The sequence below is a fragment of the Hylaeus volcanicus genome, chromosome 6 (assembly GCF_026283585.1).
Source record: "Hylaeus volcanicus isolate JK05 chromosome 6, UHH_iyHylVolc1.0_haploid, whole genome shotgun sequence".
Lineage (NCBI taxonomy): Eukaryota > Metazoa > Arthropoda > Insecta > Hymenoptera > Colletidae > Hylaeus > Hylaeus volcanicus.
Genome location: NC_071981.1, coordinates 6,385,387 through 6,407,427, shown reverse-complemented (window position 1 = coordinate 6,407,427; position 22,041 = coordinate 6,385,387). Strand labels below are relative to the sequence as shown.

General features: G+C 41.4%; 1 protein-coding gene across 1 annotated transcript; it reads left to right on the top strand.

Annotated features, from left to right (window-relative positions):
• Positions 1–599: 599 nt before the first annotated feature.
• On the top strand, positions 600–12,988 carry LOC128877903 (protein hairy-like). The gene is made up of 3 exons (XM_054125545.1): positions 600–989; positions 2,419–2,514; positions 9,182–12,988. Exons 1-3 carry the CDS (start codon positions 897–899, stop codon positions 10,364–10,366), a joined length of 1,374 nt encoding a protein of 457 aa, XP_053981520.1. The 5' UTR covers positions 600–896; the 3' UTR covers positions 10,367–12,988.
• The last annotated feature ends 9,053 nt before the right edge of the window (positions 12,989–22,041 follow it).

Sequence of the window (22,041 nt, the reverse complement as noted above, 5' to 3'; positions counted from 1 at the left end):
TCCAAATAGTGTCCAATTCTGCCCCAAAAAAACTCCTGAGCAACCCAACTCTTAAACAACCCCCTACAATCAGTCTCATAAATATACCTTGTATGTCTGTTGAAAAAATTTGTCTAAATTAAACAATAGCTTTGATGTCTTCAAACGAGTGTTCTATTATAAATAAATACAAGTGTAAAGTTTACTTATGTAAACATTCTCATAATGAAACACTTATTTGGAGACATCAAAGCTATTACTTAATTTAAACAAATTTTTTCAACAGACATAAAAGGTACTTACGGGACTGACTGTACCTCAGACTGCCCACGTTAAACGACAATTCTAAACCGATCGGTAATTTTCAGAAAATATAAATAATTTTTAAAATAAATCCCACACTTCGCGCGAGGGTAAAAGAGTAAAAAGGAGTACCCCGAGGAGCTCCTCGAATTTCGAGGCGACTATATCGCCGTGTCCCGAGCACGGCGCGAATTCCCACACATCAACAGGTCTCAGGAGGACCTCCCCTCTCCCGAAGGTACCCGGAAACCCCACTCCAGGACACGCTTCACCCCACTCTCGAGACGCGGCGAGTGCATCGGCATGCGGTCTTCGAAATCGAAAACGTCAAACAGTTACCCTCCACACCCCAAGCGGGACGTCGCCGGTCGCGGCGATCATCCCCCTCGTATACCGGTGCCAGAACAGTTGCCGAAGAGTACCACCACCGCTGCACGCGTAGTATCACGTGGACTCGCATGGATCCATCGATCGCGGTAGCGTGCGAGCCCTGATTGAGTTCACGTCACGCGTAGTCGAGGGAAACAGTGCTAAAGACATTTATCGTATAACGAAGGATTTTCTGTGTGGTTTTTGGAGCTTCCTACGACCTTGGTGCTTTTAACGGTGCATAAATGGTGGATTATTACAACTACAAGATGTCAGGCAGCGAGGACGAGCCTGAGTCCCTCTCGCACTCGGGGATGTCCAAGGCGGAGTTGCGGAGGGTACTTTAAAATTAGGATCATTTATAATTATTCCTCGGAAGTCGGTTCGTTGACAGTGCCTGTGAGAATTCTTCCATCTTTATTTATTAAGAATCAGTTCGTTATGAGAACCACAGGATTCGTGGTAGCATTTGTATATTATAGTCACATTGTAGTGGCAGGTTGTACAACTCGGTACATTTCATGCTCGCTCGAACACTCGTGTAAACACTGGTTTTGATAAGTCATTGTAGGCAAAATCGTCACGTCTGGGTATTATTTCAAACGTTACTACATAGTATGTTTATATTAGCCCATTTCCATTACGAGAACATGAGAAGTAAGATTACTATCTCTACCTTGAAGGAAAACTATGTTAAGTCTACAGATATGTAATATTTAAGTAAGAATAAAGAACTGTAGTACTAGTTAGGCGACATAAAATTTTTTAAATTCGTGAACAAATCATAGTTCGGTTTCGAGGTATATTAATCCTAAAAGTTCATGCCACTTCTGCTGCTCAAATCGATATGTGAAATATACTCTTCAGTGTTATAAAAAAATATAAACTCTCTCATTTTACAATATTTTCTCGCCTTTCTGACATAGTCATTATACCGTCGCTTTAAAATTAAAATTAAACTACTACAATCTCTGTGGTTTGTTATTAAATATTGATACAGTCTTCAGCACGAACTTGTAGGGTCACCTAATATTTAAATGTCAGGAGAAATGACCGAGGAAATTCATTTTCCACTTCGTCACTCGGTATACTAAGCAAAGGGCTTCTTAAACTTTTTTCATTCACGACTCGTAAATATTTTGTGATGATTCATTGATTAGGTAACAATATATATACATATGACAAAATATAGTTTCAGAATTTGTTTAAAAACGTACAACAATATGAAATTAAAAATTGCACAAAATGTTGTAAAATTGTATTTATTATAGTTACAGAAATTGTATACCCTATTTTTCATCAAAACTGCATTTTTTGCAATAACATAAATAGACCTATAGTGACCTATAGTTTAAGAAGCCCTGTGTTAGACTAACGCATAGATTTCGAATATGGATCATTTTCTATCGGAGTGCATCCGCTGGGTTGTCCAGCAGGTGCCACCGCCATCGATCCGCGGGAGCTTCGAAAGTTTATGCGGGCCCAACGGAATCCAAACTGGTCGATGCAAATCTCTCACTAACCTCAAACTCATAAAAAAACCCTTATAATTTCAATTTCCAAACTTTTCATTTTACAAATTCGACCAGAGTTGGACTCTCGAGGGTCTAACTTTCGAAACCCTTTAAGGATACCAAAGTTTCCAAGATTCCGTTCGAAATCACGCGAGGAGGAATTCTCACGGGCCTGTTAAAAAAGAATCCGTATCACGGCAAATCGCGTGCGACCCGACTTTCCCCGATATGTGAAACGATTCCCTGATTGCAGAGCAACAAGCCGATCATGGAGAAACGGAGGCGCGCGCGGATAAATCAGTGCTTGGACGAATTGAAGAGCTTGATCCTCGAGGCGATGAAAAAAGACGTGAGTACAGCGAGCTTTTCGACCCGTAGCGGTCTGTTATCTGTCCGGTCTATGTCCCCGTTGGTGGCCGATAACAGTGATTTCCCGCGATCGATCCGGGTTGGTCCCATGCCGGGCGTAGATAGCGCGTCATGCTCTCACGCGGCGCGGGTTTAATCTCTTAATCGCGTGACACGGTAAACCGACCGGGGAAATTCTCTTGACGAGGAACGACATCAGCAAACTTACGAACGATAGCACGAGATCGACTGCACGCGTGATCCCGGCACGGTGCTCGCTGGAATCCACGTTGTCGCCCGCGACTGAAACGTGACCTGTGCCCGTCTTATCTGGTGACGTGATCCGAGTTTACGAGAGATAACGGACCGGGAATATGCGCAGCCTCTCGCCCCAGAGGAGGCTGAACGTTCGACGGGGAATATTTTTGTCACATCGGAGTCCCAAGACGAATTGAGGATATTGAGATGGGCTCTTCGTGTTCGTCAGCTCGTTTGTCCCATTCCAAATTTCGAGAGGTTCACAGAAACCGTTCGCACTTTCATTTTTTTATTAACCCATTCACTGCCAGCTATTGCTTAACCATTTATTTACTGAATTTCTCAAAATTTTGTTTAATGTATACAATGTATGATAATACAAGACGTCCATCTTGGTCTTGTATTATCTTACAAAGTTGTCTCTAACAAGTTTCCAAAAAAAGAACGTGTGCTGCCATTCAATAATTAAAAAACGAACTTCGTAGAGGTGGACTTGAAAGTCACAATGGGTTTCAAAGCGTTCAATTAATAATAATTGACTCACGAATTATTGCAAAAGAATATCTTTTTAAAATAACAAATTTAACATCACTATAACCTACATTACACTTCTTGTAATTACATAATCGTAGTTCTGAGATTGCTTCGATGCAAAATCAGCGCTTTTTGCGTTTTTTATTTTTTGCAGCTTGGATTTTGAATTGAAACATCTGAAAAAATTCTGGAACATGTAACTCGCTAACTGAAATATCTCTGATTTTTTTCAAAAGTTTTCATGCAACAGGACGGGAGAAATTGGTCAAAAGCGTGATTTTCGTTTTTTTCTTGTTTACTCCCCCACCAGTCGAGATAGGGACTTAAAACTTGGCACAGATTAATCTGTTTTGATAGCCTGTGGAATATTTCATCACAAATCGAAATTTTGCGTAGCAGTGAATGAGCTAAGTCTTCTATTTGTGTTCATAAATCGACTTCATTTATAAAAGCATTACTTACCCTTTGCGCTGGATTGTATTTTTTTTGTTAGAGAAACTAAAGAAACTTTGTTAGAGTATTTTATTCCCGATAATGACCACATACCATGTGATCGGCGCAGGCGTCATTGTCTCGCCTTTTTTACGCGTTTCTTACATGGCTAGCTTCTAGGATAGGATTTGGTCACCATAATTCGTTTTGCCATTAGTAGCATAGATTGAAGTTCCGCAGGCGATGAGAATTATGTATTTTTCGTCGGAACCGTTATAGACGATTTTAGCCGCTTGTTGGATAACGGTAATTTCAGCTATTGCAATGCCAGTACCATAATAAAGTCTGCTTTTAGTCTTTGTGTATTTAGTGACTGCTTTGTGTACTATACATCGATCAATATACTGTTTCGTAAATTTAATGACTAGACTGCTGGATGTTTGTGAATTTGTGGCAAGTAGAATTATGGGAAAATCTAGGAGGATGTACCATAAATGTACAAATTTAATGTCGACAATAAAATGTTACATTATTTAGAAATTAAAACATATTTTCATTTAAATTTCAATTCTTTAGTTCAGTTTAGTAATAACGCCCTGGATTAATAGGAATTTATGCTCTAATATTCTCCAAAATTTAACTGAATGTCGTGTACAAAATTGTTTTTTAATATTTCTAAACGTTCGCTCTTCTTAAAACCCTTTCAGACCTGGCGTCTACAATTGAGGACACAAAATTTAAAAAAATATTTATATTAAATATAAATTTAGTGAAAACTACACTATTAGAATTTTATTTTATTTCTTCCATACTTATTTTAGTTTGAACGTTTTAAATTTTCCTGGCAGTGAATGAGTTCATAATTTCAATTGAATTACTATCGTGTAATAAGAGGGTTGTATCCAACCAGGAATAATTCCTTGTACATTGATACTAAGAATAAGTTTCTCGTGTGAATATATAAATTTCATAGCTATGTATTTTACTATTATATTTTATTTTAGCCCCAGTTAACCCTAAAAATTCAATTACATTAGTACGAAAAAAATAATAATTTGGGTCTGAAAGGGTTAAACAAAAGTCCTCTCGAAAAAGTGATTCGTTAATTGCGAAGAACCCTTAATTACCGCGTTAACATTAGAGCAGTTCAGAGAATCGAGAAATTCCCATCCCGAGGAAGTTGCTACAGCTTCCAACCTGCCGCAAGTTTTCAAATCATGCATCACGGTCGATCGAACAAAGCAAACTCTCGTTTCCGAAGTTTCCACACCGTCCGTCTTTGTTTAGTTCGAAACGCCGAATTGTTAACCGTCGGCAAACGAATGGAACGAAATTAAATTCGTTTAAAAAAGCGATCGAGTGGAATGTGCCCAACACTGGTTTGGCAAACCAGGGGACTGAAGTGCCATTGTAGAGACTCCAGTGGAGATTACGTGTTGGCAGAGGGCTTCCACCATCCGTTCCCACGCCGAGGCATCTAAAACACTAAAACAAAACCCGACCACCTCCCGCTGCTAGTCCCGATTCTACAGTCTAAAACAAATCATGTCGCACGGAGGAAGACGGCCCACAGGAAAAAGGAGACCGCCTGATCAAACACTTCTAGCCAACATCCGTTAAGCGCTCTTCCTATCAGTTTAATTAAAAGATCGACTCTTGACCTTTATACCGGGCGCACCGAAACAATCTACGACGATTGCCGCGTACGCTTTATCTGACGATTATGACTTTAACCAATTTGCACAGTTATCCCAACGTCGATGAATTATAATAAAAGGAATGGACGTGGGTAGATGCAATCTGGGTCCAAGACAGGATCTTTTACCATTTACAAGTCTAGGAATAAACGTTCATTTTTACAAAAATATTGTTTTTTATAAGAAACAAGGATTCACCGTTTTAAATTAAATGGAGGAAATTTGAAAGTTTGTCCTTTTTCCATCAGAAGTGTTTGTTGAACGGTTTTCACTTCCTGTGGGAAATTAGGGAGTTTGAAAATGCTCGTGTTGCTCAATTTGGAATGATTAATATCAGTTAGGAAGAGTCTCCTGGCTTTCTTCTTTGGTTTCCTCGAAAACCACACTATTAGGTTTTCTTTTAAATTTTTTCCATACTAATTATAGTTCGAGTCAATCCTAAAAATTAAATTACATTAGTACGAGAAAAAGAATATTCCAGGTCTGAAAGCGTTAATAATCTGTCAGAAAAGAATGTTGATAGTTGGTTACTAGAATTATATCGTCACAAAAATTACTTCTTTAGTACTTCGTTAGTTACCTTAAAACCCTGCTTGTGATTAAGTAAATAAAATTCTGAACCAAATGAGATTTCATTTCTAAACATTCCTAATGTAAAATCGTACACGTACTGATACTATAAAAGGAATAACATGCAACTGAAGAAAAACATTAACAAAAGGATTTGTGAAACTCTATCCAACTATAGAATTATAAATTTATTATAAATTTGAAGAAGTCCCAAAGAACGAAAGTCAGACTTAAAAGATCGTTCAGACAGTATTAATCATTTTTAATGCCTCCAAGAACCACGGGACATGGGCTGGAGATAATTTTGAGAAAAATACCCGCCAGCATCCGCGAAGATTTTCTCCCATTGGACAGAGAACTCCTCGCCGCGTAACACGATCCATCGGGATTGATTTCTCAGACAGGAATATAACGAGAGCGAGCCGCTCTCACCGTTCTCTTCTCCTCGTCCAGATGACTTCCGCTACCTGCTCCTCTCCCGTTCGCCCGTACGAAACGCCCCCCGCGTTCGTGGGAACCACCAAATAATTATTACGAAGAAAAAAGAATCTCATCTCGGGTTCCAGCCTCCCTTTGTTGACCGTATCATCTTTAAGGATCCGAAGCATCGCGAGGACGGCGCTGATCGGCAAAAAACGGGGGACGCCCGACGCCTTTGCCTTTTAGTTGCTCCTTCAGCAGGTGTCGATCCTCGCTCGATCTTCACGGGTGTCGAATTCTGCGGGAAAATCGATTTCCGCATCCTCCTTCGCTTCGTGCACCTGTTTTGTCCTTGAATGCATGTTATACTCCAGACAATCTCTTCCTTCGAGAAACTCTTTCTATTTGCAAGGGGAAGTATGCTGTTGTTTATACTTTCAGCGATCGAAATTGAGAATTTTTCAAAAAGGTCCTTGAGAAGAATAAATATTGGGAGAAATATAAGATAGATGAATATAGAGAGGAATAAATATGAGGTTGGTGCAAAAGAAATAGCAGTTTTTAATATTTAGCTTTTATGATAACTTTTTTTATAATAAACTTTATTAATCAAAATTAGAACCATTAAAATCAGTACATTTGTTTTCAATGAGAAACAAGTTTCTTTACCCCAGTATTTATTTAAGAATTTGTTAAAATTTTAGACGGTAACTTTTGACATTGGGAAAATTGCAATTCCTTTTGCACCAACTTAATATTAATATTTATTTCCCTCTATATTTCTTCTCAAGACTCTTTTATTAAAAGCTCGATTCCAAATTTCAAATTTCGAATATTTAAATAAATAACCAACAATACAACTAATAATTTCCAGGAGGTAAACGTTAAAATTAAAAATCCATTATTTGGACTTCAGTTAAATAAAGTAGCAATAAAAGAGCTAGTCTCAAATACATCCCATTTTAAAATTAAACAAACGTGAAACATCCAAAGGACCACCTACGTATTTTGTTATTAAAAAATCCCGAAGCCCCGTTTGTAAATCCCTTTAAACTCGAGTAATAGTTCCCGTTTACGAGTCTGAGCTGCGGAGTCTCTTGGGAACACGTTCGGGCGAACAGAGGAGCCCCAATGGGCTCTGTAAGCGATCTACTCTTCGACTCCCACGCTTATTTCGAAGGTGACCGCTAGTTTACCATAAAAATGCGAGCACTGATCCAGGGCTGAGAGCCGCGGCATTGAAACCGTACAATAGGATTTCGGAGTTGTAGGACTGCATCGGTATTGAGTTATTGATCCCTGAAAGGCTAGTTGGGAATCCCAAGAATACAGAAAGGGCTAGTGGCGGAGTCCGAAAAAAATTGTGTCGGGTCGCCCACTCGAAGGTTCAACGGATTCCCACGATGAGATTCGCCCTTTTTTCGAATCTCGTAACATCCCTTTCGTCCAAGGTGAAACGCCTTACGTCAGTTCAGCACTCTGATCAATAGACCGTCCATGATTGCGCAAATTCGTATTTTCACAGACACAGAAAAAGAATGGAAGCGTAAATGAAAGTATATCATGTGTATAAGATAAATGATAATATTGAGGACTTTCCAAGAAAATAAACGAAATGTGTTGTTCTAAAAGAATGAGATTATATTTCACGTATGATATGTGCAATATTTACAAATATACAAAATGATTTATTAATTACGTAAAAGAAAGAAAAACGATAATTCAAGCCTATTCTCCTCCACTACTCTTAAATCTATTATTTTATTTATCACTAATTATTTACCACTCTAAAAGAAAGATATTATATTTTACATACGATATGTACAATATTTACAAATATACAAAATGATTTATTAATTATATAAAAGAAAGAGAAACGACAATTAAAGTCTATTCTCCTTAACTACTCTTAAATCCATTATTTTATTTATCACTAGTTATTTACCATTTCAATCTTTGCTTTCTTGCATCATTTCTCTATATTTTTGTATCTCCCTCGTTGAGCATCAATATATCCATTAGAAGGCGCGTTGAGCTAGTAAAGCACAGCCAATTTGAATTAAAGAAATTATCCTTTCTATACTTCCTTTATTATTATCGATATTTTATATACTCTTGATTCTCCCACAGTTCGTATATACTTTAATATTTCAGCTTGCCATAAGTGCATAAATATCCACAGTCCATTCTCAGAACCTCTTAAATTTTTGTTTGATTATTTTAATGAAACAATCTACTGAAAAAAGTCTCGTTATAATTGCATGTGAAAGTTGATAAAACAGTTTCTCGAGAACGTGACGCTTGTAGCCCCAGGCTGACTGGTAAATTGCTCAGCAGCTACTAGGCTACCGTGGTTGCCACTCTATTATTAAGGAAACTGGTCGTATCGAGGCAATTACGTGGGCGTTACCGAGGTGTCAGATTTCTCGAATGAGCGATCAGTATTCGTGTTTGCTCGCGTACCCTCGGGACACGATTACCGACTACCGATCAAGCTGGAAACTACCTTTCCATCTTTACAAAGCGTTCCCTTTCCGATCAAGGATCGATAAAGTAGACATCCATCTTACCATCTATGGCTCCCAAGAGTTTCCTGCATTACCAACTGCGGTCATTCCTACCCAAGGTCATACAGTTTCTGAATGAAAAAATGATCGTCGACAATTAAAATTCCAAATCGAAGTATCGAAATTAGAATAAGAAATAGTATTCTGTACTCGAACAGCGAATGACCAACGCCTCTGTTTTTTGTTTCAGCCAACCAGGCATTCGAAGCTCGAGAAGGCCGATATCCTCGAGATGACGGTGAAGCATTTACAGGCCGTGCAGCGTCAGCAATTAAGCACTGCGGTCGCTACCGATCCGGCGGTGTTAACGAAATTCCGCACCGGATTTTCTGAATGTGCTACCGAAGTATCGCGGTACGTTAGCCACCTCGAGAACGTTGACCCTGTTGTGAAGCAACGACTGGTATCACACTTGAACAATTGCGTCAGCAATCTCCAGCAAATGGCGCCGTTCTACAGCCACTACGTGCCCTACATGCCGGAACGCCTCTACCCGGAGGTGAAGGTCGGTTTCCAGAGCGATTTCCAGAATGGCGACGAGAATAATAATGGAAGTGCCAGGATCCAGATACCGAACGGGGTTCAGTTGATACCCAGCCGACTTCCAACAGGAGAGCTGGCGCTGTTGGTGCCCCAATCGGCGGCCATCTCCGCGAACTTCCCGTTCTTTCCACCCGCCCCCGACTCCAAGATCGGTCGATCTTCGGCCTTCACCGCCGTCCACAGGCCACAGAGTCCACTGTTGAGCCCCACCACGTCCACTTCCAGCTTCGGCGAAGAAAGCCACCAGTCGGAGAACTATCCTCAGGCTCCTTCACCGACCCATCAGCAGCGTTGGTTCAAAGCTCCGGAGCAGAGCCCGGCTTCCTCCAAGAGCTTCTCCTCGTCTCCGGAGACACAGAAGCCACAGATCAGCTCCACCAGCGACAGCAAGTCGCCGGTACAGATTTTCATAGACTCCAAACCGGACGGGAGCAATATACCTAAGAAGGTGTCCGCTGATTCCTCTGAGTTGCCGAACAGCAATGGAATGGCGCCGAATTTGCGACAACCGCTCTCGGTTATCACGGATAAGGCTTACAATCGCAGCAGTTCGCTGCCCGCCAGAAGGGAGACCTTGAAGAGGCATCATTCCAGCGGACTTCTGGCCATCTCCGATAAAAGACCCAGGTATCAGGAATCGATCACCTCCACGGTTCCCATGGATTCTTCCAACGGCGCGGCGAAGTCCGACGAAGATCAAGCGGTTTCGGTAGAGGATTTGTCGGGTAGGGCGACTTGCTCGGCTAATAGAAATTCTAATCCTAATCCTACGAAACTAGCAGCCGTGGCCGGCCCTTCGGGCGCGAACGGCGATATGTGGCGACCGTGGTGATTCAAGGAGAAACTTGCCGACTGTTTTGTTTAAGTTTAAGACGATGCTCCGGAGGATTGTCCTAGATTGCTTAGTACAAATAAGTATTCATGAATACGGATGGTATTGACTACGAGATATAGATTCTAAGATGTTTTATCAACGAGATCGGTGTCCAACGGTCGATTGTCTTGCGTCCTCTTTGTACCGAACGAGATAGTGCCTTAGGGAAGGGAATAGTTCACTTTTATTGGTTATTGACGACCATAGTTGGTTTTTCTCCCGACGCATGTGTCTAACGATAAGTTGTATTTATTATCGAAGTAGGTTTCGACTAAGTAGGTTCAGTAAGTTAAGTAGCATTAGAGTTCAGGATGGGCTATGAGCAAGGTGTGGAGAAATCGAACGAAAAGGCATTAGGCAGTTAAGCGGATAAACCTCGGAATGGGAACGCGCACAACTCTGTATCCTAGCATTTGAAGACTTACAAGCTTTAACGATATTTTGTACGATAAGTTTCCTGTGAATAATCTTGTAAATAACCGCCCGACCTTATTTAATTTCTACCTTGCATTAAGAATCGTTTTTTGTCAAACGACCGAGCGCGGTCATCGTAGGCTAAGATACTATCGCCAGTTTGTGATAACGGTCAAGCGTCCAAATAAAAATGAAACGATAACGACGAATCCTCTTCGATTAATTGGCATCGTCTCCGACGCGGCGAATCGCGAACGTCTCCTATGAAAAAAGTCCGAATCCGTGGCCTCTATTGACACGTCCCGCGGTCTCGTAAAAGGCTCAGCAATTTCGCCGGTAGAAAAAAAAAGGTCGTCGGGGCGGCTTTATCCTTTTAAGAAGCGTTAAACGCGCTCCGATTCATAAACTGGAACTTATTCTTTCCCTTTTTGCCGATAAAGGAGTAAAAAGACGCGGCGAATGAGAATTTCAACCACCTGTTACACCGCAAAACCACCCCCTTTCTCATCGGCCGACTGCTTAAACTGATTTATCGACAGACGCCGTGAAATTCGTTCGATGCCCTTAGCCGTCTGTGGAGCACTCGTCTTGGCCACCGGTTGCCGAAATTCTTAATTTCGATATTGATTTATGGCGCGAAAAGGAAGACCGTAATTCCATCGAGAGGCGGGTGGACGGAGCAACACGTGCGCGTATAGTTTACGCATTTCCTAGCCTCCGGCGCTTGTTAATTCCAAAGAGTATTCTTTTTCTGGTCGATTTGTTTGGGGAAAAAGTAGCCATGTTTGAGAAAAAGCTGACGCAATTTTTTTTACGAGCGCTAGTTCCCATGCGCCGTGCGAGATGGCGGCATGGTAGCGACGGGCAGCGAGAATTTCCGTCTACTCTAAAGTTTTCAGAAACTGCCAGTGTGACTTTAGGATTACTCTCGTTTGTGTTTTAGTTCTGATTATTGTTCGTTCGAACTTTGGGTAAGGATAGAATTTAGTGAGGAAATTATTGATGACGATGGAAGAGAATGTAAGTATGAGTTATTTGAGAATGGTATAGGTAAGTTTTTCATTTTATTTTGTTGGAAGTGGTTAAAGTAGTACAGGAGCTAAATTCTTAATGCAAATGGCACTTCATTGAATGAAATTGTGGAATTTGGCAATGAACCTTAACTAACTCTTTCGAATATATATATATATATTTTTTTTTAATTACTTTGTTTAAGGTCACATCAACTCCATGGTTATTAGTAACCACGTTAATATTTACAATTCAATTACAATTTATTCATTATTACATATTTCGTTAATATATCTACTAGTTTGAGAAATTCGTTTCTATTGTTGAGAATCGTCTGCATATTATTTAAAAGTTTGAATTCTACTCGATCGTGCTGCATTCCTTGGCATTCTTCAATTAAATGACTTTCGAATACATTTTCTGATCCTACTTTTTCGATAAATGAAATGTACATATTTAACAGTTAATTGTCGTCAAATGATCGAATCTCTAATGGGTTTCGCCGAAGTAAAGATCTAACTTCCTTTCATTATATTGTAGTCTATGTGTAGTCCAAGTTATTACTTACATAATTTAATTGTATGAAGCTTCGTTTACATAAATCAATGTACTTTCATTTATTATATTACAAAATATTTTTCCTAATGGAATCAATCACAGTTTAAATCATCTGACGAGGTCTTCTAAGGGCTGAAACGTTGCAATATTTGAGAGAACATTTAAGACAAGTTTTGTTCATAATAATTTTAACTGTTTTGGCTGGTTAACCCATTCACTGCTAGACAAATTTTGAAGGTTTTGTTTTGGACGCCAAGATTTAATACAGATGTGTAATCTAGGTTATCATTTTGATAATAAAAAGTGATATTAAATTCATTGTTTTAAAAAGAAAGAATGTAAATTTATACTTCGAGTAATTGCAATAAATTCGAACTACGAGATATCTCGTAGTTGATAAGGAATGGGTTAAAACATTTTCTCAGTGATTTCGTTTTAATTTCTATTTCCTTTCTATTACTTAAGATTTAATTTCTGTTCTGCTTTTCAAAAACATCATTATACCAGATGAATGAATAGAAATCCAATTTTTAATTGTACATTCCACTGTTTATAGTTAAGAAATCTACTTGTGGCGTGTCTCCCTGTAACAGTCTTGCTGAAACCACATTCCAAAATTGAATTATTTACCACTCTAAAAGAAAGAGATTATATTTTACATATGATATATACGATATTTACAAATATACAAAATAATTTATTAATTATCTAAAAGGAAGAGAAACGACAATTAAAGTCTATTCTCGTCACTTTTCTCAGTGATTTCGTTTTAATTTCGATTTCCTTTCTGTTCCTAAAGATTTAATTTCTGTTCTGCCTTTCAAAAACATCATTATTCCACATGAATAAATAAACATCCAACTTTCTATTGTACATTCCACCGTTTAAAGCTGAGGAATCTACTCTGCCATGTCTCCGTGTAACACTCTTCCTAAAACCACATTCCAAACTTAAATTATTTCTTCCGCTGCTGTCTAACTTGTTCGCATTTTTAATTTAATCCCAAACAGGTAAACGAACGACTACCGCAGAAAACGACAGAGAAATTTCGTTCGTTTCTCTGCCGACGCAGTTTTTCCTTGCGCGGCACCGTCTTGTGTCTTGCGCGAGGCATCGAAGTCGCCGATTCGACCGCGCTCTACGACCGAGATTAATATCGCGGCCCAATGAGGCCGTTTTCGATATTCGCCGCTTACAATTATAGCGAGCGAGATACGGATACACGCGCTGAATAACCGCGAGTGGTGCCTCTATACGCTATATCACGTGTATAAATAATTACTCCGGCGCGGGGCAATTACTATAAGTTATGGCCTAGCCGGCACAATTTGCAATGTCAAGACATAAACACTGCTACCGCTTACATTTGAATACATTAAGCCGACGGGAGGCCCTGATTGGCCGACAGGGAGTGGCGCAGACCCGTATCGGTACGTGAGCTACGATCTGGTTGACGATTTTTATTACGGAAACGATCATCTCGCTGGGCTCCGGGCGCCCGATGCCTTTTCCGTTGCACTTGCGCCACCCTTTTACTATTCCCATCGCTGATGGACGCCCATTCCCATTCCATCCTCGATCGCTCGGCCGACTGGATTCGCGATTTCCGATCGATCCTGAAATATTTACGAGGCTACCAGTTGCGATAATCTCGCTGCTCGATTGTTTTATAACAATCGTGGCACCGCGTCGAAGATGGATCGTTCGGTCTAACTTCGGCCTAATTTGGATGCGACTCCGTTACCGATCCGCGAGGGAAACGTTGATGTGCTCGGACGTACGACCGACTCGCCGGAGTTTGACGTGGAGTCGTCCAATTAAGGTGGGATCGATGAGAACGGGGGGAAGAAAGTGTTTGAGTTGTCGTGAGAAATTGTTGGGGGGAAGGCGTACACGGAACCGGGGGCCAATATGGCGGATGGAAGTTGCGTTGGTTACTTTTACTTCGGTTTAGAGAGAAAGGCGGGGAATTCAGCATAACAAGAATATGAAAGGAACGCTTGGTATAGATTCTGTAGTTGAACCAAACCTCAGTACTTTTTAATTTGTTATTCTTTTATGATGGATCAAAGAAGCTACTTTTTTAATAGAAGTTTACAATTAATTTATGTGTAGTTAAAAAGCCTACAAAATCCACAGAAGAGACTTAAGCATCCTGGATTTTTGTCACTATATAATTCATGGATGTCACGGGTGTTGTCTAAGTATCTTTCACTTCTGTATCCTCCAAGTGTATTCTACCTTTCAAGCCGACAAAATGGAAGCACTCACCTGTCGTCAAACCTCAAGTCTCTCAACAATTCCTGGTATCTCCAATGTCCTAAATAATATTAGGTTAGCCAAAAGTTTTAACGCATAAATAAACAGCGAATTTTCTTCGGCAAGGAGATATTCGTTGTATAATAAAATATCGTATAATAAAATTATACAGTTGTTGATTAAATATTCTGTACTTTAAACTAAGAGGGCTTAGAGAGCCAGGTCGAGGTTTTCTTCCTACTGCAAACTCAAATTTCGACACGGTTAGCAGTCTTATCGCCCTGCACTTCTAAGAACTGGCTCTGCAAGAACTTAAAATGAAATGAGATTCATTTTTGTTATTAGATTAAATGCAATATTTAAATCCAATGAATCCACCATCTTCCCCTATTTTCTATGAAAATGTATTACTCCTTTTAAATATAATTAAATGCAGTATTAAATGCAACATTTACATCCAATTCATCCACCATCTTCCCTTATCTTCTAGGCAAATGTACTACTCTTTTTAAATATAATTTAATGCAGTATTAAATGCAATATTTAGGTCCAATTCATCCACCATCTTTCCCTGTCTTCTAGAAAATGTACTACTCCTCGTTTATAGAAGTCCTCGAACCAGTAATCATCCCAACAGCAGAAAGAGAACTGTCGGGACAAACAGAACGAAATTTTTGGCCAATTTAACACAGCTCCAGTACCCAGGCGTAATTTCTTTAAAAAGCCAGGCAATTTAGCGACGCCATTAGGGCACCGCGGTCGGCGGTTCCGGTCCAGCTGACGAGGGAAGAGCTGTTAACGCCGACAAGATAGCCGATGTCGACATTCCTATTATTGGATAAAAGCGTTCTCCCTTTCGCTGTCATTGCACTCTTGTGCACGCGACAGTCGCGCACCGGTGTCGGACGTGTACACCTGTATATAAACGGAGAAAGGAAAGGGAATACCGCGGTGCTAGTCGAGCGCGGCGTAGCGTTGTTCTCTGCCGATGGGCGTGGACAAACGAGCGGAAAAATGGCGGGGTTTGGAAATGAGATTTGCTGGTAAACCGACAATTTATCGTAGGTATCTGCAAAAGCATCTCTTGACGTTCCTCTGACCAGAGTTATAATTAATACGCTCTCGTCACAGAGCGCCCGGCCAATATTCCGTCGCGCCCACACACGCTCTCGCCCCCGACCAGGACGAATGGAAGCGGATACGTGCAAGCCACGGGCACGAGCGAGCGCTCGCGCGCTGAGCCAGGCGCGTAACTGGTTGTTGATTAAGTTTGAATGACTGATGCCGCAAAAACACATTAAAACTTGAATGAGTACAGATGAAAATTTAGTCGCTAGGAATCAAGAGACCGCAGAGGCAAATGGCCTGGCAGCCGCACATACGCGCGGACGAAACCGCCTCCTGCCCTCTTCTTCCCTTCGATACGCTCTTCTCTGTCGCGTGCGTGATCGGCTCGGCCGCCCCCGAAATATAACAACGCGAAAAACACTCCGCGATTGCTATATCCGCCGCCCCGAGACACTTGCCCTCGGTTGACCACTGTGTAACGGAAACAACTTGCACCGATGATTTTCACCGGCCGTACACCGTCCGAGCCAGGAATCGATTGGTCGAACCTATTTGGTCAAGGGTTTCCAAAAAGGATGCGTTACACGCTGGAAAAAGGGACGTTTCGCACACTGGGGCGGTTGGACTGTTCCCGTACTCATTTTTACAAGCCACTACCTTGCGCAAAGACTGGATAACTAAATAGAATTTGAGCAGTTTTTCCTGATAAATGCACTTTTCATTCTGTGTCTTAAAGAATGCAATTTCAACTGCTTTCCGTAACATTTTCATTCAAATGTTCTGACTGTTTGAATATATCGAAATGGTTGAAAAGAAATAACATGGAAACAGTAAAGTCTCCTTAAATGCACAGAAACCATCCCTAGCACTGGTATACCCCTTGAGGGGTGCAGGAATTCGATCGCCGAGTAGTGTAGCACGATCTGAAATCAGATACACTAAAGACTGAATAAGTGCAAGGAAATCGGGACCCAAAATAGTTGGGTTTCTATTCTGTGTTTATTTTAATTTGGCTTGAGTCGAGTGCCGAACGTAGAAAAGGACAGAGAGTGAAAGAGAAAGAGGTCCGGGGAAAAAAAGCAGTCGGCAGAAGCGTATCAATCGGTTAAGATCATATTACGTGGTGGCGAGAGTCATCTTGCACTTATCCAATCGATAAAACTCATCAACATACTCTAGTGTTTTCGCTCGTCTTCTTCTTTCTTTGCTATCCTTCTTTACATTCGAAACTCATCATCAGAACATATACAAACTCTACGATAAACGCACAAGTTCACTCCCGAGCTTGTGCATTTAAGGAGACTTTGCTGTACATCCCTTAAAACATGGAAGGGTTGTGGAACAAAATGGTACCTCATAAGAATTCATACCCTTTACGTTGATAGAAGAAATTTGTCTAAATTAGATGAGAGGTTTCGTGTATCCAAATAAATAATGTCTTCTAAATACATACATGTGGAAAATTTATTAGTGTACGTATTTATAATGGAACATTTATTTGGATACATCAAACCTGTAATTCCATTTACACAAATTCTTCGATAAACATAGACGAGTATGGGCATATACGAATACTTATGGGACTGACTGTAATTCAGTAAATATACATATAAATTATATATATACTTCGTGCCAATTTTTAAGAAAAATTCAAAGTCACATTTGAATTTATATATAAATATATTGAATTTATAATTCATAAGGGCTTTTTGAATTTTGATTGTACCTTTCAAATGTGCCTTTGCAATTTTCTTAAAAATCGCCACGAACTATCTATACAATTCAAAATATCAACGTTTACTGCATCCTTTTAACAAAATGGAATCTCGCGTTAAGCCACCTTAAATTTCATCGTTACTCGCGACAGTCCAAACCACATCACCCTCAAAAATCCACCCGAAAAATAAAATCCAAACACATACACACAAACAAAGCTCCAGTTTCAGAGACACCACTGAGAAAATTCCAATCATCCAAAACCGGGACACGGCGAGCTCCGTTAAGCGCCGCCTTTGATACCCGCCGAGAGGGTCGTCCGCGGGAGCGACGAACGGGCGAGGCCAAAAGAGAAACGGAAATAAAATCCAAACCAATTATTCAATCTCCAAACATTCCCCAGCGGGGGCTACGAAGTTTTACCGTGTACGCGTGCCGAATTAGCCGAGTGTAGCGGAGAGAAGTGTCGGAGCAAGGAGTAGGAGAGACATTTATTTGGCTGTCGCTGGAGCAGTTGGAAACTTCTGTGCCGTTCGCAGGAGCGAGAGGTTCGGTTCGCCCCCCTCCCCCCCTCCCCCCCGTGGAAGTGAAACGAGGGTGGAGACGAGGAAGAAGGCAGCCTCTGGGTTGACGGTGGGACAGGGAGAACCGCCACGCGTGGGGGAGCAGAGAAAGAAAGGAAGATAAAGAGACTCGTTCCCAATGTAGTACAAAACTCGACAGAGGAACGGGGGAAAGGTGTTGAAGCGCGACCAAGGGAAAAGAAGAGGGAGGAAAAGGAAAACAGAGCGCGAGTGTGAGCGTGGATTTGTGTGAAGGTGCTCGTGTGTAGTCCGCGATCGTGGCGAGAGGAAGTGGGGGCGAGAAAGGGGTTGGGAAGATGAGAGAGGTCCGGAGAACGGGAGGAGCGAGCATGTTTTATTAAGTGCGTCGCGCGTGGAAAAAGCGCCAGGCAATTTTCAGGTGCTAAAGGGACCGCTGATAACGCGAGACCGCATTTGAAACAGTCCGTTACGCTTTTCGAGTCGTTGTTTTCTGCCCGTCTCGCGCGTCCGCCTACGGACTTACATTCAACGCTCTTAGGTAGCGACTATTCATCCTCTTCGAGGGTGCAATTTGATTTTCCCTGTTTTTCACCCCAGCTACTTTTATCTTCTTTTACTGGGGCGACATAATTAGTTTGCGACTGGTAAGGCGGGTTTTACGCGGCCGCGGGATGCTTTCTTCGGATAACTGAAACGACTTCTCTGATAATTGAAATTAAATTGCGCGGATTTAGTGATACGCATGAGATGAGACGAGATTTTTACGATCTCGATCTTGATCTCGAAAAGTCACTAAACACATGTCGATCTCGAATTTTCGACAATTTAGAATACATGATCTCGATCTCGACGAGATCTTGATGAAATTTTGACAAGATTGGCAATACAGTTCAAACAATGCCAATATCTGTTGTGTTATTAGGAACGATATACAAGTTTTCCAGTTCTTAGATTATACGGGTTTAAGGATTACATTTCGCACACAATGTAAAAACATTACAAATAGAATAATTTTATAATCCAAAAGAACAAAATTTCAGAAAATACGTATGTAGTTTGATCTGTAATTTAAAAACACAAATTGTCGTGATAATTAACTTACATTTTGCAATAAAAATGTACTAATGTTAATACATAACTTATACAAATGAATTTTTCTGAAAACTATTTAATATTCCTGCTAATCTAAATCTAATCTCACCTTAAACTTTTGCACTTTACACTTTTGCACTTCACACTTTTCCACTTTTCCACTTTTCCACTTTTCCACTTTTCCACTTTTCCACTTTACACTTTGTACTTTTTATATCTAAAGATCGTATAATACAATCTAAAACTTCACATTGGTATAATAATCTAAAACTTCAAAATGCATTAAATATGTACATCTCTGAATTAATTGAATATTTACAATGCATATAGTAACATTTAGTCTTCGATTAAATATTAATAAGAATCACGATTCAGAATAAGTATTCTACGACCGAAACACTCCCTTCACGAGAACCGCCCTTACAAGTCTACGACTTGTTTTCATAAAACACATGTATACGTTCATAATTAATTTTAAATAACCACAATACTTGTGCTAATTTTACGATCCAAAATTAGTATCATGCGATTCTTATCAGAAAAGGTGCACCTCCTCTAGACCAATGTCTCCCAAAAAGGGAGGACCACTAAGAAATCACCGTGATACTCAAAAGAAAGAAACATGTCATGCTCAAACTTTTTTCACTACTTCTTCAAAGCATCCCCTCAATATACTAAAAGTTCCAAAAATATTCATCCATCCGACTATTTAAAAATTTCCTAAGAATTATAATCCTCCCTCGAGGCTTCTTTATCAACCCCTCGCCCTACAACACATAAAACTCCCAATAAAAATTCCGAAGCATGAAAAGCACAAGTCAAACGACTTCACGCCTAACTAAGCTTCGTCGATTAAATCCTCCAGCAAGGGGTCACGAATGAAATCTCCCGCCCTCTCGTAATTATTTAATTTTCCGTTCCCATGCGTCACCGTACCGGAAGTGTTAAGAAGCTGGCGCGAAATTACCAGAACGGAAAGTTTCATCCGCGATTTTCGCGGGACGCGTTACCCGTGTCCGGTTCGCTCTCGCGGCTTGTCCTCCCCTCGTCACCGACGTCGCCCTCCTCGTCGTCCAAATGCCGTTGCTCGGCCCGGGGCTTCCATCATTTTTTTGTCGGCGTTACTGCACTTCTATTTTCATTCCGCCTCACGTTCCGGAGGCCCCGCGTCCGCGGCGGTGGAGAAAAAAAATGCGTCCCCCGAACACGATTGATAGGTACGGGCGCACGGGCGTGCGCGTACACCAAGCAACCAATCGTTCGTCCACGTGTCCCCTGTGTGTAGGTTTGCGTGTAAAAGGTGACAGAGAAAGGTGTGTAAGCGACGGAGAAAGCGGGACGAGTTGCAAAAATAGTGGCGGCTGGTCAGCGGGGAAACAAGAGGGTGCAGTACGTGCTCCGCGGCGTCGTTATTGGTGCCGGACGGAAATAGTTATTAGATGTAGCTTATTACTTATGGTTGGATGGCTGACGTGGCGCTTAACATGTTGAAACAATCTAAGAGTTACGTAAGATAGGAGAATGTTATGAAGAATGGAAATAATTGTATTTAGAGACTGTGGATTCGGTGTAAAAATTGAAGTTTAGATTAGTGACACACTTTAATAAACGATGCCAAGGTAGCTCTTTTTCTGGTGTTTGAAGGTGTTTGGAGATGTTTGAAGATGTTAGAGGGAGTACTGTTCCGACTTGCTAGGGTGCTGGATTAGGTTCTACTGGAATGGAATCTTTTAATTGCTGTTTTAAGTGCACCATTCAGTCTCTTATGGCTCAACACTTTGAGGTTAGGTGAGTTAAAAATTGCTCCACCTTAACCAACTTAAGTAAACATAAATAATCTTCCTTTTGTTCGAGGGTGTGAGTTTCCAACGAGTTTGAAACCCTCCAGCTTAAATGGAATGATTTAATTGCTGGGTGCATCATTCAGCTTCTCATGGCTTAACACTTGGAGGCTAGGTGAGTTAAAAATGTCTCCACCTTAACCAACTAAAGTAAACATAAACAATTTTCCTTTTTTTCGAGTTTCTCGTTTTCAACGAGTTGAAAACCCTCCAGCTAAAAGAACCTCTAACCCTACCACATTAAAAACTATTAAAGACACCATGATGAATAAAAATTCCCCCAAAAATTAATACCAACTCGCCTCTCCGACCCTTGACGACACCCCAAAACATAAACAATGATACCATTCGCACTTACAAAAGGAACGAAGCTAATCCATCGTCCCGCGGACGTGAAATCAATCGCCCGCCGTCAGTCACCCCTTCCAGCGCCTCCGAAAATCATCCCCCCCACTGCCGCGAATACATTCCTCCGCGGAATGCAGTTAAAAAATCCCCGCGCGGGCGACGCGTTAACACGACAACAGAAGTTGCATAAAAGACATACAGCGAGGATGCGCGGGAAAACACAAAACGTTTCAACCCCTATCGTTTTCTTTCGCTCGGATTCACACGCCCCTCTCCACGAGACGGCTGACGGCGGACGCGTACCCGTCGGGGCTGTTTTAATGCCAAATGTGTTTGTCCCGATGCATCAACCACTTCTGTCCTGATCCAGGCACCACCACCCACACCATCGTCCCGCCGGCCTCGTACGTTTTCGCGGCGTTCCCATCCACCGTGTCCCCGTCTCATCCCCCCGAAAACACGACTTCCTTCTCTGTTCGTTACCCTCTGCTCGGCTACCGTGCGTGTAGCCGCACAATAGTGGAAGAGGACCGGCGTGTCCGGCCACGGAGATGAGAGTAACTGGCATCGGCCTGCATCGTTCCTCCTCCACCCACGCTTCTTCCCGCTGTTCGCCCGCACCACCGTGCCCCCCGGTACCACGGTCGCGCCGCTCCCCGTGCTTTTTTAATGCTAAATGTAGCCTTTTGTTTGCGGGAGTGCACGCCAGATATTCGCCGGAGCCCCACAAGGGCTTTTTTCAAATGCTAAACGCGCGCTTCGTGCACGACCCCGTGCCGGC

Coding starts and splice junctions, on each gene's coding strand:
- LOC128877903 (XM_054125545.1), top strand. CDS start 897: ATGGTGGATTATTACAACTACAAGATGTCAGGCAGCGAGGACGAGCCT. Junction 990..2,418: donor CCAAGGCGGAGTTGCGGAGG/GTACTTTAAAAT, acceptor CCCTGATTGCAG/AGCAACAAGCCGATCATGGA. Junction 2,515..9,181: donor TCGAGGCGATGAAAAAAGAC/GTGAGTACAGCG, acceptor TTTTTGTTTCAG/CCAACCAGGCATTCGAAGCT.